General features: G+C 50.1%; 1 protein-coding gene across 3 annotated transcripts in view; it reads left to right on the top strand.

The window, feature by feature from the left end:
• Positions 1 to 5,434: 5,434 nt before the first annotated feature.
• Positions 5,435 to 18,000, top strand: part of ARHGEF40 (Rho guanine nucleotide exchange factor 40) — a 21,951-nt gene continuing 9,385 nt past the window's right edge. For all 3 annotated transcript variants that reach the window (XM_052646426.1, XM_052646425.1, XM_052646427.1), the window contains exons 1-11: positions 5,435 to 5,497; positions 8,249 to 8,446; positions 9,354 to 10,605; positions 10,752 to 10,919; positions 11,067 to 11,187; positions 11,733 to 11,829; positions 11,940 to 12,020; positions 12,150 to 12,266; positions 16,598 to 16,693; positions 16,801 to 16,916; positions 17,290 to 17,416. In XM_052646426.1, the coding sequence (XP_052502386.1) occupies positions 5,495 to 5,497; positions 8,249 to 8,446; positions 9,354 to 10,605; positions 10,752 to 10,919; positions 11,067 to 11,187; positions 11,733 to 11,829; positions 11,940 to 12,020; positions 12,150 to 12,266; positions 16,598 to 16,693; positions 16,801 to 16,916; positions 17,290 to 17,416 (2,376 nt within the window). In that variant the 5' untranslated portion in view covers positions 5,435 to 5,494. The remainder of the gene's footprint in view (positions 5,498 to 8,248; positions 8,447 to 9,353; positions 10,606 to 10,751; positions 10,920 to 11,066; positions 11,188 to 11,732; positions 11,830 to 11,939; positions 12,021 to 12,149; positions 12,267 to 16,597; positions 16,694 to 16,800; positions 16,917 to 17,289; positions 17,417 to 18,000) is intronic.

Below are 18,000 nucleotides of genomic sequence, written 5' to 3'. Positions count from 1 at the left end.
TCCTATTATGTGGGGATTTCTGCTCTCTTTACAGTCTTCGGAGCTTCCCTGGTAGATCAGCTGGTAAAGAATCTGCCTGCAATTCAGGGGACCCTGGTTCAGTTCCTGGGTTGGGAAGGTCTGTTGGAGAAGGACTAGGCTACCCACTCCAGTGTTCTTGGGTTTCTCTGGTGGCTCAGCTGGTAAAGAATCTGCCTGCAATGCAGGAGACCTGGGTTCAATCCCTGGGTTGGGAAGATCCCCTGGAGAAGGGAACAGCTACCCACTCCAGTATTCTGGCCTGGAGAATTCCACAGACTGTATAATCCATGGGGTTGCAAAGAGTCGGACACAACCGAGTGACTCTCACTTTACAGTCTTCACCTAGTTTGGTGACATCTTTTGGACACTAGCTAGGATACAGCAGTGAGAAAAGAGATAAGATCCTTGACTTTTCATGAAGCTTAATTTCAAATGATATGTGGTGGTAGAGGTGGGTCTATTGAGAAACAGGAAATAATCAAAGAACTAATCAGATAGAGACAAATGCTGGGAGGAAAACAAAACAGAAAACATACGTTATTTGGAGGGACAACAGATGAGAGACCAGTTTAGCCCACTTTAGTTTAGGGAGACATTTGAGAATGCAACATTTTAGTTAGGATCGAAGGATGAGAGCCAGAACCTAGAACTGTGAAAAGAAGCCTCCAGGGAGAAGGAATATTCCAAATTAGGAATAAGCAAGGCCTGTGTGAAGAACTGAAAGGCTGCCATGACTGGAGGCTCATAGTGGCTTCCCACATCAGTGGGGTGGTAAGAGATGAGGCTGGAGAGAGGAGAAAAGCAGTCATGATACAAAGAGGAGGCCATCAGAAGAGGTTGATGGGATCTGATTGGAGTATTTTTTTTTAACTGAAAGATAATTGCTTTACAATGTTGTGTTGATTTCTGTACATCAATGAGGATCAGCCGTAATTATATATGTATAGCCCCTCTTTCTTGAGCCTCTCTCCCTCCATCCTCCCATCCCACCTCTCTAGGTCACTACAGAGCACCAGGCTAGGCTCTTGTGTTATACATCAGCTTCCCACCAACTATCCATTTTACACATGATAGTGTTTATATGTCAGGGCTACTTTCTCAATTCGTCCTTCCCCAGCTGTGTCCACAAGTCCATCATCTACATGTGCATCCCCATTTCATCCGCACAGACAGGTTCATCAGTATTATTTTTCAGGATTCCATACATACGCATTAATATACAATATGTGTTTTTCTCTTTCTGACTTACTTCACTCTGTATAACAGGTTCTAGGTTCATCCACCTCACTACAACTGGCTCAAATTTGTTATGACTTAGTAATATTCCATTATATATGTGAACCACAACTTCTTTGATCCATGGTGGTGGCAGTCTAGTCGCTAAGTCATGTCCAATTCTCATGACCCTATGGACTGTAGCCTTCCAATTGTCTGTCCATAGTATTTCCCAGGCAAGAATACTGGAGTGGGTTGTCATTTCCTTCTCCAGGGGATCTTCCTGACCCAGGGATCAAACCCAGGTCTCCTGCATTGCAGGCAGTCTCCTGCATTGCAAGTGGATTCTTTACCAACTGAGCCACCAGGGAAGCTCCTTTATCTGTATACCCTGAGAAAACCACAATTTAAAAAGACACATGTGCCCCAATGTTCATTGCAGCATTATTTACCATAGCCAGGACATGGAAGCAACCTAGACGTCCAATGGCAGATGAATGGATAATGATCAGGGTTTTTAGAAGATCACGCTGGTGAGGGTGCAGAGAACAGCTTCTTAGGTGGCGAGAGTGGAGCAGGAAGACCAGGATGGAAATGAATGCATTAGTATAGGCAAGATGGTGGTGGTGTGGGCTTTGGTGTCACCTCGTTCAAAGCAGACAAGCTATAAATGTTTAAAGGAATATTAGCAAAAAAATAAAACCAAACCTAAGGGGAAATTAAACAAAAAATAGAATCAGCACATATATACTACACAGATTTCTTATCCTGAAATACCTAAGGTTTGGCCCCCAGTTTCCTTGGAAAGCACGAGTAACAAGAATATGTTCTCTCAGATCTGTCCCTTCCTGTCCCCCAAATTCCTCTTTGTGGTCCTTCACTAATTCCCCCTTACCTTGAGGTACACAGCTCAAGCAGAGCCCTAGTCCCTTCTAGTCTCTAAGTGGACAAATGTTGAGCAGCCTAAAGTCCCAACCCTATGTAGAATGGCCATTACATCTCTTGGTGCACACAAGCCAGGTAATAAACGTTACAGACACAAATGTTTCTTTCACCATCTCTCATGTTTGCATAACAGTACTTCCCAAAAGAACCATACTGGAAATTTCCTGGCAATTATTTTAACTATTATTTATTCTAGAACAAGACTAGTGGGGTAAATGGTTTCAATGCCTGACCACAGTGATATATTTATCACTTTTAGAAACTCTTCCCAGCACTGGTTGCTACAAAAATAAAGTCAACACTTTTTAATATCCTTTTTAAAAAATTGTGTCCGTCTGTACCAGGTCCTAGCTGCAGCACATGGGATCTAGTTTCCTGATCAGGGACCAAACCCAGGCCCTCTTCATTGGAAGTGTGGAATCTTAACCAGTGGACCACCAGGGAAGTCCCAAAGTTAACCCTTTTTAACATGATGGTTCAGTTCAGTTCAGTTGCTCAGTCGTGTCTGACTCTGCAACCCCATGGACTTTGCAGCACGCCACGCTTCCCTGTCCTAATCTAACATGTCAACCTAACATGATGGTTAGGTGGTGGAAAAGGTGTAGTGTTCAAAGCACTTCCTATATGGACTCTTGCTTGACAGCTTGGATGAAACCCTACGACAGTGGTTGAGAATGAAGGCTCTGTTGTCAGGCTGCTGGGGTTCAAATTCTGGCTTCTCCGCTTACTGTATAGTTTACACCTTGTTTTTTAATTTCAAATAAGCCAGAATTTCATCTGTAAAATGTGAGTTTGTTACACTCCAAAGAATCTGAAATTGGTGAAATATAGTTAGAACTTTTAGTGAATGCTGGAGAGAGTTTCCAGGTCTGGTCTATTGCCAGTCTCTATTTCCTCCATTTTAATCTTACTACTTCACAATCTCCCCAAAACGTTCACATCAACACACACACTATCACACAGATGCACAGGTATTAGGTAAGAGCCTGCATCCTTGGAGAAAGTGGCATTTAACCACTATATGCGTATCTGTCTCCTTATTTACTTAAATAAACCATTCTAATTTAGCACAGATTAAAACTCCTGGAAAGGAATGACTTGATTTCAGAGCCTTCATCCAAAACCCCTCACCTGTAGGCTCAAAAACTTTCGATAACTCCCTTTTTCCCATAGGGGGAAAAATATCCACTCGTTTTTTTTCCCCCAGGAGCTCACAGACTACCAGAGCCAGCTTTGTGGGAAACTCGGATTCTACCAACTGTTCCCCAATTTGTTTGAGTATAAAGGATGTTAAGATCTAATGAGGAAAAGTTCAGACTCTGTCAACACTGGGAATGGGTGAGCTGGGTTTGAAACAAATGAATAAGGTTCATAATAAACCCCCTAAGAAAATCTCCTAAATTCTGGCCTCTGTAACCAGCCACTGGGTCGCATTTACAGAGTGGACACCAGGGGGTAGCAAAATCTCACTCTCCCAGTTCTCGGCACTAATTATAAGGAGGCCCGGGGAAGCTGGATGTCTAGAGGGCTCATAACCCATTTGACGGACAAGAGCTCCAGCTCCCTGCCTCTGACTGTGCTGGAAAGATGGGCACTGAGGTTTGCTGCCCTAGATTTTTTTTTTTTTCTTTTTACACTATGGAGCAGAGGGATTTTCTTGCCTCCAAAAGACTGAATATTATCTCTCCTCTTTTCCAGACCCGGAGGAGAGGAGAAAAGGGCGGAGATTAGCGTTCAGAGGAGGTGAGAGAAGAGCCCATCACCTAGGCGACGCCCCCTGTATCCCCACCCTTCCGCCTGCCTCCGTTCCAAAGACTGCCCTCAGGCTCCAGTCTCCTGGCTTCGTCGGAGCCGCATCCCAGGCAGGACGTTTCCCAAACGTCACCCCCTCCCCAGTCGCAGTGGTACCTGCATTCACGTCCGTCCCTGGGGTCTATTTGGCTCTCCTAGCTTCTCAAATGCCCACTCTTTAGAAGTGCCCCTGCCCACCCCTACACGGCTTCCAGGTGCCTGCTCAGAGGAGGGGCAAAGCATCTCCTTGCTATGCCTAAGCCTCTTCTGATCCTCCTGGGGGACCCTCGCCAGGGCTTCATTTGCCATCCAGACGAGGTGGAGGATGGGTGAGACTAGAACTTTCTTAACTAGCCTACCCCCTTTGTCTACTGCTTCAGATTGCCATCCCCGCCACCAAGAGCTCTAGCGGCCCCAGGAGACTCCGTTTCGCCACCCCCAAAGAAGGAAGGGTCTGGAATCCGGAGGTGGGGCTGCTGAACGGGGTCTGGTGCCTTGTCTCCGCTAGCTAAGGGAGAGGATGAGGGATTCAGAGGGGAAGGGGCAGCGAGGAAAGAACTCAGAAAACGTCCGCCTCGGCAGGAGGATCCTGATCCCGGGACTCTGAGCGTATTCAGCCTCGACGTCCAATCCCCCTCCCCAAGCCTTCTCCGCTCCCTAATTCCCCCCCGCCCCCGCCCTCCCCAGACCGCACAGAGGAGTCCATTGTCGGAGCCCGAAGGCTCGAGGCCGGAGGGGATGGGAGGGGAAGGAGGAGGGCAGGCAAGCCCCTGGAGAGTGGGAGGAATCCCCTGATTTTCCTGCCCCCAGCTCCAAGGGAAGCCAGCAGGGGCTGGGGGAGGGGGGGGGGGGGGCTGTGTGTGTGTGTGTGTGTGTGTGTGTGTGTGTGTTGGGCGGGGTGGGGGGGGGGGGTTCTCTTCTGAGCTCCAGGTGCTGCCAGTGCTGCCAAAGCCTGGCAACCGAGGGGAGAAGAGGTTCCCAGGCGAGTTAGACTCAGGAGGCTTCCGGCCACCAAATGACCCAGTCCTAGGCTGGGGACCCCAGGGAATTCACGCACGCCCCAGTGTCTGGACTGTCCCTTGCGGAGACTAAACTGATCGCCTAGGGAGCTAGGCGGAGGCGGGAAAAGGGCATCTTCGGCGGGACGGGCCTCCGAGGGTCAGGGTCGGGGAGACCGGCTGGAGGGCGGGGCGGAGGAGGAACAGGGTTGCGGGAGAGCCGGGCAGATCGGCTGGGGGCGTGGAGGGGAGCGGCCAGAGGCCCGGCGCGGGAGCGGGCGTCCCAGCAGGGGGTCGGACGCGGAGGCAGAGGCGGGCACTGCAGGGCGGGGCGAGGAGGGGCGGCCGTCTCGACCCTCCCTGGTGGGGCCCCGCGGCCTGGGAGCCCGAGCGGGCCGAGCCGCCACCGCGGCCGGAGCTGTCCCCTAGCCAGACCCGGCGAGACGCGAACGGCGGGAGGGAGGCGGCGGCGCGCCCGGCCCCGCCCGCCGGCCCGAGCGTCAGACGCGGCCGCGAGCCGAGCCATGGTGAGTCCCGCGTCGCCACCCGGTGTCCCCTCCGCTTTCGCGCGGTCCTCTGCGGATCGCCAGCCCCCAGCTGGGTGCCTCCTGCTCCAGCTTGGAACTCTTGAGCGCTCCTGGGACTCTCCTTCCTCCCATCCCCCCCTTCTTTTCTTTGATCTGCCTGTCTGCCCCACTGACTCTGACCCCACTGGGTATTGCCCTCACTCCTTTCTTCCCCTCTTCTTCGCGCCCTCCCCCAACCTCCCTTAGGTCTCTCCCCCTAATCCACATACCTCCCCTCGCCCTCCTCTGTCCTGACTTGTGCTTTCCCTTGCAGGATCTTCCCTCCCCCTCCCGGTCCCAACTCCTTACCCGCGGGAGACCCCTGCGGGTTCGTGCTGCAGCGGCCCTGGAGGGGGGCCCGGCCTCGGGTCATGAGAAATGACCTGCCTGGAACCACCATTTTCCATCCCGGGCCCCACCCCGGGCCCACCCATCCGGCCCTGGGGGACCGGCCGCAGCTGCGGCTGGGTTGGGGCCAGGGACCTGGTCAAAAAGGGAAATTCCCGTGGAGAAAGAGATGCTGCCTCAGAGTAGTGGACAGAGTGGGGAGGGGGCCCACAGTGCCAGGGGGCGTAACGATGCCAGAGCCGACCCGAGATGCGATGGGGGGAGGAGTGCCCTGGAGCTCCCGCTGCTGGGAAGCGAAGCACTGTCTCGGAGCATTCCCGCTGCAGCGGGTTGGGGACCCTGGCAGCAGCAACTCGAGGACACAGGAAGCAGGAGGGCGCTGCTAGGGGACGGCCGTGCCTATAGGAGTGGACATGGTCCTGTGAACTTTCACTCCAAAAGTACTCTCTAAAGAGTCACTGCAGGTGTGGGCACTGCCAGGGAGAGCGCCCACTGCGGAGGGATGAGGGGGTGCACGGCCATAGGGGTGCTCACAGCACGATGTGGAGGAGGGGGAGAGGCCCGCCATGGGGCGCTCACAGCAGGGAGTGGAGGAGGGGTAGGAGCACCACCGGGGTTGTTCCTCTACAGAAGGAAGGGCAGCCCCTGGCAGGGAGACTGGAACGAGAAGAAAGAGGAACTGGGCCAGGGAGAGCTGACTCAGTCTGCTCTCCTCTTTGGTCCGGGCCGGCTGGAGGCCGGGTCGCTGAGCTCCTGCCCGCCCTTTCCCACCCCAGACCCCTCCTCCCCTCCTGCCGCTGCTGTTTCCTGTGGCTGAGACTCTCACTCAGCCATGAGCTCACCGCCCCTAATGGGTTGCAGCTGCCTCGCCGCTCCAGCTCTAGCTCCCCCTTCCAGGCCTCCGAGGGGACAGCCCACTCTGCCTCACCCCGCCCATCCCCACCCTCCCCCACCCACGCTCCCGGAGCTGGCCGGGTCCCCGGAACACTGGGGGGTCTGTCTGCTCGCCCACACACCTTGGGGCCGGGTCTCGGTGCTGGCGCACTGACTGTCGGTCTCTGGAGTGGCTGCCTCGCCTCTCTGACTGTCGGGACAGGCTTGTAACAGGCTGGAAAGACTCAAAGTAAAGTATGCAGTTTTATCCTCAGGGCAGAGCCGGCGGAGTAGGGGGTGGGGAGGGCAATGCGGAGTAGAGAACTAAGGAAACACTTCAATTCGAGCATCACCCTTGCCCAGTTACAGCAAAGAAATCCGATAAAAGGAATTTCAAAGCCACCTTGAAAGAGAAGTACGTTTGTAAAGGAATAGCCTGGGGGGTGGCTGTTTAGGTTCTGAGATGGAGAAAGATAACCAACTGATTCACTTAGGGAGGTGAGTCTAGAGGAAACAGGGCTGAGAACTTTTGAGAGAGTGGCCCAGGATGGAGGTTGTGAGACAGGCCTTACAGAAATCAGAAAATATTTCAGCTCTAATACATACCAGCAAGGCCTCCTCCTCCCTTTCCTACATGTTCCTTTTGTGACTTTTCCCTCTTTCAGGTGTCCCCACCCACGTCTTTGTAACCTAACCCAGCATACTCTGGGAATGAGTGATTCCTTGAGAGCCACTGGAGAGGATGAGGGGTGCTAGAAAGACTCAAGACAGATAGCCCTTCAGTCCTTCTTCTTCCCACCCAATGACCATTAGCATATGATTGCTCATGGGTGATGGCACCCCTGCTTAAGAAGGAGGTCTCTGGTTGGTCTCTGGTTGGTAGTGATTCCCTGGTGGCTCAGATGGTAAAGCATCTGCCCGCAATGCAAGAGACCTAGGTTCAATCCCTGGGTCGGGAAGATCCCCTGGAGAAGGAAATGGCAACCCACTCCAGTACTCTTGCCTAGAAAATTCCATGGATGGAGGAGCCTGGTGGGCTACAGTCCATGGGGTCACAAAGAGTCGGACATGACTGAGCAACTTCACGACACGACCCTGGTTGATAGGCCCTGTGGGGAGGGACTAGTAGAATGGCTGTGTCAAAAGGCTCCACCCTGCAGAACTCTCAGCCACCTGTGACTTCCCTGATGGCCCAGGGACCCATCTCTTCCTTGAGGAAGAGGGCCTATGCAATTATCCCAATGTACAAGAACCAGCTTCAGCCCTGATAAAAGACATTCACAGAAAAGTCTCCCCAGATCTCCAAAACCAAGGTCTCAGAGTGCACTCTGATTGGCCCAGCCCCACTCCCATCTCATTCAGCCACCATTTCCTGAATGCCGTCTCTCTGCATACTCTTTGTACATGATGGGGCCCCTGGGGGACAACGCCAACCTTTAAGGAACCATGCTTGGGTGCTAGGGATCCACTGTCTGATCTTGTCTCTCCCAGGAGCCTGAGCCAGTAGAGGACTGTGTACAGAGTACTCTAGCGGCCCTTTACCCACCGTTCGAGGCAACAGCCCCCACACTGTTGGGCCAGGTGTTCCAGGTGGTGGAGAGGACTTATCGGGAGGATGCGCTGAGATACACCCTGGACTTCCTGGTGCCTGCCAAGCACCTGCTTGCCAAGATCCAGCAGGAAGCCTGTGTAAGTGAACACGTTCCTGTTCTGTCTCCCCTAAGACCCACTGCCTCACCCCAGACACCAGTCAAATTAATTTCCCCCCACCCGGAGACACTGCCTCCTCAATACTGATGCCCCCAGAGACACTTACCACTCAGATACTAACACATAGACACTCATCTTCCCAAATATTGACCCCTGAGAAGCATCAACTCCCAAAGACGCTGACCCTCCAGACCAAGTTCCAGACACTTCCCTCCTCATATCAATTTTTTCAAGATACTGACTCCCCCAAGAATGACTCAACAAAGTCACTTCTACAGCTCTAAAGACCTCCTAAGAGTCTCCAACTCCTCCAAAACAATAACATCTGCTGACCACATCTTTATAATGACTCAGTTCTTCTCCTCCTACTCGTGGAACTAGCTTCCTTGAGAAGCTTCCTACCACCAGAAAACCGATCAGTCCCAATCTTTCCTCTCTCACATGCACACAGCAAGATATCTCCTCGTGCACCCCTTGAGTCTTAACCCAACAGGCATAAAGCCACTCCTGCCTAGGCTAGTCCCATTCTAACTAGCCCCTCCTGCTGGCTTCATCCGGAGAAGGCAATGGCACCCCACTCCAGTACTGTTGCCTGGAAAATCCCATGGGTGGAGAAGCCTGGACGGCTGCAGTCCATGGGGTCGCTAAGAGTCAGACATGACTGAGCGACTTCACTTTCCCTTTTCACTTTCATGCACTGGAGAAGGAAATGGCAACCCACTCCAGTATTCTTGCCTGGAGAATCCCAGGGATGGGGGAGCCTGGTGGGCTGTCATCTATGGGGTCGCACAGAGTTGGACACGACTGAAGCGACTTAGCAGCAACAGCAGCAGCAGCTGGCTTCATCAGCAGAAGCCTGAGCACAGCCTGCCCCCTATCTCCCCAGGCCCAGTACAGCGGTTTCCTCTTCTTCCACGAGGGCTGGCCCCTCTGCCTGCATGAGCAGGTAGTGGTGCAGCTGGCCGCCCTCCCCTGGCAGCTGCTGCGCCCAGGAGACTTCTACCTGCAAGTGGTACCCTCAGCAGCCCAAGCACCCCGCCTGGCGCTCAAGTGCCTGGCCCCAGGGGGTGGGCGAGTGCAGGAGCTGCCTGTGCCTAATGAGGCTTGTGCATACCTGTTCACACCTGAGTGGCTACAAGGCATCAATAAGGACAGGCCAACAGGTCGCCTCAACACCTGCCTCCTGTCTGCGCCCTCTGGGATTCAGCGACTGCCCTGGGCGGAGCTCATCTGCCCTCGATTTGTGCACAAAGGAGGCCTCATGGTTGGACATCGGCCAAGCACACTACCCCCAGAACTGCCCTCGGGCCCCCCGGGGCTCCCCAGCCCTCCACTCCCTGAGGAAGCCTTGGGCACCCGGAGTCCCGGGGATGGGCACAATGCCCCCGCTGAAGGGCCTGAGGGCGAGTATGTGGAGCTGCTGGAAGTAACACTGCCTGTGAGGGGGAGCCCCATGGATGCTGAAGGCTCCTCCGGCCTCTCTCGGACCCGGACAGTACCCACACGCAAGGGTGCTGGAGGGAAGGGCCGGCATCGGAGACACCGGGCGTGGATGAACCAGAAGGGTCTGGGGCCTCGGGACCAGGATGGTGCCCGGCCACCTGGTGAGGGGAGCAGCACTGGAGCCTCCCCTGGGTCTCCCCCGGGAGCTGAGGTTGAGGCTCTCCCAGAGGCAGCGGCCCTGGAGGTGTCTGAGCCCCTGGCAGAGGCACTGGGAGAAGCCTCCGAGTCTTGCCCTCTGAGGCCAGGCGAGGTTGGAGCAGGACCAGGCCAGGGGGCTGAAGGGCTGCCTGGTACCCCTCGGAGAACAGGCAAAGGAAACAGGAGAAAGAAGCGAGCTGCAGGCAGAGGGGCTCTTAACCGAGGAGGGGACAGTGCCCCACTGAGCCCTGGGGACAAGGAAGAGACCAGCCATCAGGAAACCCTTGTCAGCCTGCCCCCACCAAACGGACACGAGCTTCCAGGATGCAGCCCAGTTAAGGAGGAACATGAAGGCTCAGGGAAGCCAGAACCTGAGCCAAGAGAGGAGCTCAAACCAGCAGACGAAAAAGAGCCATGGTCCCAAGAAGTCTGCGGGCCTGTAGAAGAAAGGGCCAGAGAAAGAGAACAGGAGGGGCTAAGCCTGGTGTGCATGGCAGGTGAGACAACACTGAGGCCAGTCGGCAAGGGCCGGGCTAGGTGGGGCCTAGGGAAGGGGGCTGGGGGAAAAGCAGAGGTGAGGCTGGGAGCGGAACAGCCAGACCTGTCCTCACTTCAGGCCCATAGCTCTGCCTTGTGTCTGCAGCACCCAACGATCCAGAAGGGCTCCTCTCTGACCCCCTAAAACCACCCCCAGAGACTGTGCAAGAAGCGAAAGGGGAGAGCATTCCGGAAGAAGGCCCCCCAGTCTCCATCTCTGATGACCCTGGTGTAGCTTGGGACTTAATGGCATCTGGATTCCTCATCCTGACTGGTCAGTGGGCAGCAGTGGCTGAAGGGAAGGGGTTGAAAAAGCCTCCAGGAAAAGCCTCCAGGGTGGGCTGCAGAGGGAAGCGGGGTAGACGGGAGGTAGCCAAGGCCTGCCCCCAGCCAGGACAGCCTGGCCATTTTGTGTCCTCAGGAGGGGTGGACCAGAGTGGGCGAGCTCTGCTGACCATTACCCCACCGTGCCCTCCCGAGGAGCCCCCACCCTCACAAGACGTGCTGAGCACTGCTCTTCATTACCTTCACTCACTTCTCAGGTAACTGAGGCCCAGGCTCACACCCTGCACAGTAACCTCCTGGGTCATAAGGACCCTGTCCTCTTCTCTCCACAGGACACTGACCTCTAGGACACCTACAACCCTCAGATTGTTCAAGTCATTGATGTCTGACCTTCCTGACCCCTGACTTGCAGAATGTCTTCATCAATCCTCAAAATCAACCCTGCTGACTTTTAGTCTCCTAAGATGCTACCTAGATTATAAAAATGTTGATTCATTCATCCAACAACTATTTCTTGAGTGCCAGAACCTATTAGGCTGGGTGCTGGCATTGAATTCATATCCTTCTGGAGCACAGAATTCCTAACTTTTTAAACTCTGATCCCATGACCCAGTAGTTGTATGAATATAGACTCCTAATTGCTAGTCATCACTGTCGCTTGGACACACATCCCAGGCTTTGTTTGATCCTTTTCCCATTGCTAGAATCTAACTTCTCCTGAGGATGAGTGACACTCAAACACACACACACACACACACACACAAACACTCTCTCTCTTTCCTTGGCTCTTCTGCCCCCACAGACCTGATCTACAGATATCGGGGCTGTCTGTCCTGCTGGATCTTCGCAAGGCACCCCCACTGCCTCCAGCTCTCATTCCTGTCCTGAGTCAACTTCAGGTAACCAATCCCTTGAGATGATTACTCATTCTGGGCCCTAACTCTTCCCTAGTGGTCACTCCAGGCCACCTAGTCACCTGTAATTTAGGGTTATTCTTCGCTGCCTTCAGGACTCGGGAGACCCGCCCCTCATTCAGCGGCTCTTGCTTCTCACTCTTGATGAGCCTCCAGCTGAACTCCATGGACTTCAGGTTTGAGCTCCTCATTCCCACCTAGTTCCCATCAGTGATGGAGAGAGAAGAGGCTAGTTGGAGCCCCTGATCAATCCCTGAATCCCTAGGTGCCCAGGCCCAAAACCCCCTGTCTTCATGTGTCTGCAGGGTGCTGAGCTGCTATCAGCGGGTGATCTGAAAAGAGTGGCCAAGCCTGAGGAGCTGCAGTGGGACTTGGGAGGTCACAGGGAGCCCTCTCCTAGTCACTGGGTAGAGACACACCAGGTAAGCTTCCTCTCCCTCACCCAGGACACTGGGAACCAGGAGTGACCCAGCAGGGGATATTTCTAGGAAAAAATGGCAAATCTGAGTCTTGACCAAGGGGCTGGGAAAGAGTCCATTTAGTTCAATAAGTCGTTATGGTTCACAATTCAACACGTGTTTATTAGCAAATTCAATAAGAGCAAAAGATTATGCATGTACCCTGGGCTGCTGAGAAGATGGGAGGAATATGTTAAATTAATTCTTTTTTTCTTTCTAGTTTTGAGATATAGTTGACATTCAGCAGTGAACAAGTTTGAGGTGTACAACACAGTGATTTACATACAATCATGAAGTGATTACCACACTAGTCAATATTCATCATCTCATATAGATACAAAATTAAAGAAATAGGAAAATTGTTTTCCTTGTGATGAAAACTCTTAGGATTTACTCTTAACAAGTTCCATATTTAACATACAGCAGTATTAATTATATTGTGTTGTACATCACTTCCCTAGTACATTTCACATCTTGTAACTGGAAGTTTTACCTTTTGATTGAGTGAGTGAGTGAAAATCGCTCAGTTGTCCAACTCTTTGCAACCCCATGGACTGTACAATCCATGGAGTTCTCCAGGCCAGAATACTGGAGTGGGTAGCCTATCCCTTCTCCAGGGGATCTTCCTGACCCAGGAATTGAACCAGAGTCTCTTGCCTTGCAACTTCCCTGGTGGCTCAGATGGTAAAGCGTCTGCCTGCAATACGGGAGACCCAGGTTTGATCCCTGAGTTGGGAAGATCTCCTGGAGAAGGAAATGGCAACCCGCTCCAGTATTCCTGCCTGGAGAATCCCAGGGACAGAGGAGCCTGGTAGGCTACAGTCCATGGGGTCACAAAGAGTCGGACACGACTGAGCGACTTCACTTCACTTCACTTCACTTCTCTTGCCTTGCAGGCAGACTCTTTACCAGCTGAGCTACCAGGGTAGCCCTGATCATCTTTGTCCAATTCCCCCTCCCCCTCATCTACACCCTTTAAAAAAAACAAAAATCTGATCTCTTTTTTCTATGAGTTTATTTGTTTTTGAAGTATAATTGACCAACAACACTATTTTAGTTCCTGGTATACAAGAGTAGACTCAATATTTCCATACATTTCACGATGATCACCATGATGTCTAATTAACATCTGTCACCATACAACGATATTACATAAGTATCGACTATATTCCCCGTACTGTACATTTCATACCTGTGGCTGATTTACTTTGCAACTGAAAGTTTGTACTTCTTAATCTCCCCCACCTATTTCTTTCCTCTCCCCACCCCCTCCCCTTTGGCAACCACCTGTTTGTTCTCTGTATCTATAACTTTGCTTCTCTTTGGTTATGTTTGTTCATTTGTTTTGTTTTTTAGATCCCACATATAAGTACTTGTATTTTTCTGTCTGACTTATTTCACTTAGCATAATACCCTCTAGGCCCATCCATGTTGTCACAAATGGCAAGATTTCACCCTTTTTATGGCTGAGTAATATTCCAGTGTGTGTGTGTGAGTGTGTGTGTACCACATCTTTCCATCAGTAGATGAAGTTACCATTCATCTACTGATGGGAACTTAAATTGGTTCCATGTCTTGGCTATTGTAATAATGCTGCAATTACCATAGAGGTGCATATATATTTTCTAATTACTGTTTTCACTTTCTTTGTATTAAATACTCAGGAGTGGAATTGCTGGATCGTATGGTAGTTCTATTTTTAATATTTTGAGGAACATCCGTACTGTTGTCCATAGTGCCTACACCAGTTTACATTCCCACCAATAGTGCATGAGGGTTCCCTTTTCTGCACATCCTCACCTATACTTATTCTGACAGGTGTGAGGTGATATCTCATGACGGTTTTGATTTGTACATTCCTGTTTATTAATAATTTTGAGCATTGTTTGATATGCCTGTTGGCCATGAAACAATGTCTGTATGTCTTCTTTGGAAAAATGTTTATTCAGATCCTCTGCCCATTTTTTAATTGGGTTGCTTGCTTTTTTGATATTGAGTTGTATGAGTTCTTCATATATTTTGGATATTACCCCCTTATAGGATATATTATTTGCAAATATCTTCTCCCCTTTTTTCATTTTGTTGATGGTTTCCTTCACTGCACAAAGGTGATGTAGTTTGATGTAATTCCATTTGTTTATTTTTGTCTTTGTTTCCCTTCCCTAAAGAGATGTATCCAAAAAAATAATACTAAGATGTCAAGAAGCATATTGCGTACATTTTCTTCTAGAAGTTTTGTTATTTCAGGATTTACATTCAAGTGTTTAATTGATTTAAAATTTATCTTGTGCATGGTGTGAAAGAGTATTCCAGTTTGATGCTTTTGCAGGTAGCTGTCCAGTACTCCCAACACACTTTATTGCAGAGACGGTCTTTCTCCATTGTACATTCTTGCCTCCTTTGTCATAGATTAATTGGCCATATGTGTGTAGATTCATTTCTGGGTTCTCCATTCTGTTCCATTGATCTGTGTGTCTATTTCTGTGCCAGTATCATACTATTTTGATTACTGTAACTTTGTAGCTACAGTTTGAAATCAGGGAGCATGCTACCTGCAACTTTGTTCTTCTTTCTCAAGATTGTTTTGACTATCCAGAGTCTTTTGTATTTTCATATAAATTTTAGGATTATTTCTTCTGGTTCTGTGAAAAATGCCATTGATATTTTGATAGGGATTGCCTTCAATCTGTAGATTATCTTGGAAAGTGTGGATATGTTAATAATATTAATTCCACCAATCCATGAGCATGGCATATCTTTCAATCTGTTTGTGTCATCTTCAGCTTCTTTCATCAGTGTGTTATATCAAGTACAAATCTTTTACCTCCTTAGTTAGGTTTCTTCCTAGGCATTTTATTTGTTTTGATATTATTATAAATGGAGTTGTTTTCTTCATTTCTCTTTCTGATAGTTCATTGTTAGTGTATAAAAATGCAACCAATTTCTATATGTTAATTCAGTATCCAGCAATTTTATTGAATTCATTGATGAGTTACAGTAGGTTTTGGTGGCTTCTCTAGAATTTTCTATGTATAGTATCATATCATCTGCAAACAGTGACCATTTTACTTCTTCCTTTTCATTTTGGATGCCTTTTTATTTCTTTTTCTTCTCTGATTGCTGTGGCTAGGACTTCCAAAACTATGTTGAATAAAACCGGTATGAATGGATGTCCCTATCTTGTTCCTCATCTTAGAAGAAATGCTTTCAGCTTTTCATCATTGAGTATGACATTATTTGTGGGTTTGTCATAAATGGCCTTTATGATGTTGAGGTGTTTCCCTCTTTACCCATTTTATTGAGAGTTGTTTTTTTTATCATAAGTGGATATTGAATTTTCTGAAAAAGTTTTTCCACATCTATCAAGATGATCATGTAATATTTAGCCTTCATTTTGTTAACGTGGTGTTTCATGTTGATTAATTTGCAGATATTGAACCATCCTTGCATATCTTGAATAAATCCCACTTAATCATGATGCGTGGTCCTTTTAATGTATTGTTGGATTTGGTTTACTAATGTTTTGTTGAGTGTTTTTGCATCTGTGTTCATTAATGATATTGGCCTGTAATCTTCTCTTTTTGTGATTCTTAACATGACTTTAAATAACATCATTTTTGGTGGAAGATAAAGTAGAAACAACAGGAGAAGCATGCAGAATGTCACTGGGGTTCTAGAAAGAGCTGACTCAGAGGGGCTGATTCTGGTTCCATGTGACCTGTAACAAGTTACTTACTTCTGGAGATGGTGCCTTCCTGTACCTGCTCCCTGCACCAACATTCCAGCCTCAAGATTTTTGCCCACAAACTACACCAGTTGGGACATCTCTGATTGTATGAATCTGAATGCTGTCTTCAAGAAAAGAGGTCTGAACATGGTCTGAGCTGAGTATTAAAGGGGGTCTGTAACATGGTCTCTAAGCTGCGGATCAAAGGGGTAGTGCATCTGAATAGGCAGAGAGGTGGGTTTTATAGTGTGAAGAGGTAGTGCAGAGGAGGGGAAGGAGATTCATGTTTACTAAGCTGTAAAATGTGTCAGCCCTACGCTAACTGCTTATGTAGGCTCATCTCTTTAAACCTTTAAATCTGGTACGTCTTTACAGTTGAGAACACTGAGGTTCAGAGAATTTTCTGGACCTGCCTAAAATCATACAGTTAGTAAGCAACAACCTACTTACTAACTGAATCCAGCATTGCCTCATAAAAGTCTCTAGGGTTGCCCCACCTCCACCCTCAGGCTTAGGCCCCTTATCCTAGACTCTGTCCCTGGACTCCATCCGCGTGTATTTGTTTCAGCAAGTGGCAAGGCTGTGCCGCCTGTGCCGAGGTGTGCTGGGCTCTATACGGCAAGCCATTGAGGAACTAGAGAGAGCAGCAGAGCCAGAGGAAGAGGTATGAAATGAGATGGGACAAAAGGGCATGAGGTGGAGGTGGGGATGGGGCTGAGCTGGGCTGAGGGCCTTCTGGTGGAACCCTGTCAATTTCTCCCTGCCCGCCAGGAGGTGGTAGGAATGCCTGAGCCCCTGCAGAAGGTACTGGCAGATCCCCGGCTAACGGAGCTGCAGAGGGACGGAGGAGCCATCCTGATGAAGCTGCGCACCACCCACAGCAGCAAGTACGAGGAATGGGTGCACGGGGGCAGGTGGACGCGCACGATGGAGACACAGCAGAGAACTGCCAGTTCACCTTAGCTGCCAGAAGATTCTTACTAAGCATGTTATCTGGACAGGATATCATGCTTCTCCATTTACAACCCTCATAACATCCCCAGGTGCTAGTCATGATTATAAATGGACATTTGGAGGATCAGAAATGTTTAATGTCTTGGCCAAGGTCAGTCAGTAAATGGAAGAGTCAGGATTCAGATACAGGCCCCTCTGCTGACCTAGGATGCTGTGTCACCCCTCACATTGGAATGCAAGAATACGATGGGGTTGGAGGGGAGCTTGACAAGGGCAGTGGTTAATTCTGCCCCTCTTCCTCCCCAGGCTGGAAGGCCCAGGTCCAGCTGCACTGTATCAAGAGGTAGATGAAGCCATTCACCAGCTCGTGCGCCTCTCCAATCTGCACGTGCAGCAGCAGGAGCGGCGGCAACGCTTGCACCGACTGCAACAGGTGAGCCAGCACCCCCTCCCCCATGCCTCTTTCCACCTGAGGGCCTGGCCTCCAGCAACTTTTTTTCCCACTGATACTTACAGTTGATGGTGTTCTCCTAATCTGGCTTGAACTACCCTCCCTCCCTCCTCATCTCCTTGGAAGTTGATCATGGTCAGTGTGAGATTCAGCAAGAGGGAGGTGGCATTTCAGCACCAGCCAGGAAGAGAAGCCAGATCTCCCCTTCCCATTGCTGATATTTGATCAAGGATCCTTAGAAATTGTGAGATACTCGGGTGCCCTCGGGGACTGTAGGAAGAATCTATTGATTCTGAGAGCCTACCTCCTTAGCTCAGAAATAACAAATGTCCATTAACACCAGCTCTGTCCACCCCTTAGGCAATATTATCCCCAAACCTGAGGCTGGAAAGGTCCCACCTCCCTCCACCTTAGAAGGAGAGGATGATGGAAGCTGCTAAATGCCTTGGAAACTGAAGTCTCTTTATGAGAAAGATTCGGGGATAAGGCTTGCTTCTTTGAACCTTAATTCTTTTCTCCTGGGGTTAAGAGCTCCATAGAGATTTGCTCTCCACCCTACCTTGTAG

Source organism: Budorcas taxicolor, chromosome 10, assembly GCF_023091745.1.
Source record: "Budorcas taxicolor isolate Tak-1 chromosome 10, Takin1.1, whole genome shotgun sequence".
Classification (NCBI taxonomy): Eukaryota; Metazoa; Chordata; class Mammalia; order Artiodactyla; family Bovidae; genus Budorcas; species Budorcas taxicolor.
This window is presented reverse-complemented; position numbering and strand designations above follow the sequence as displayed.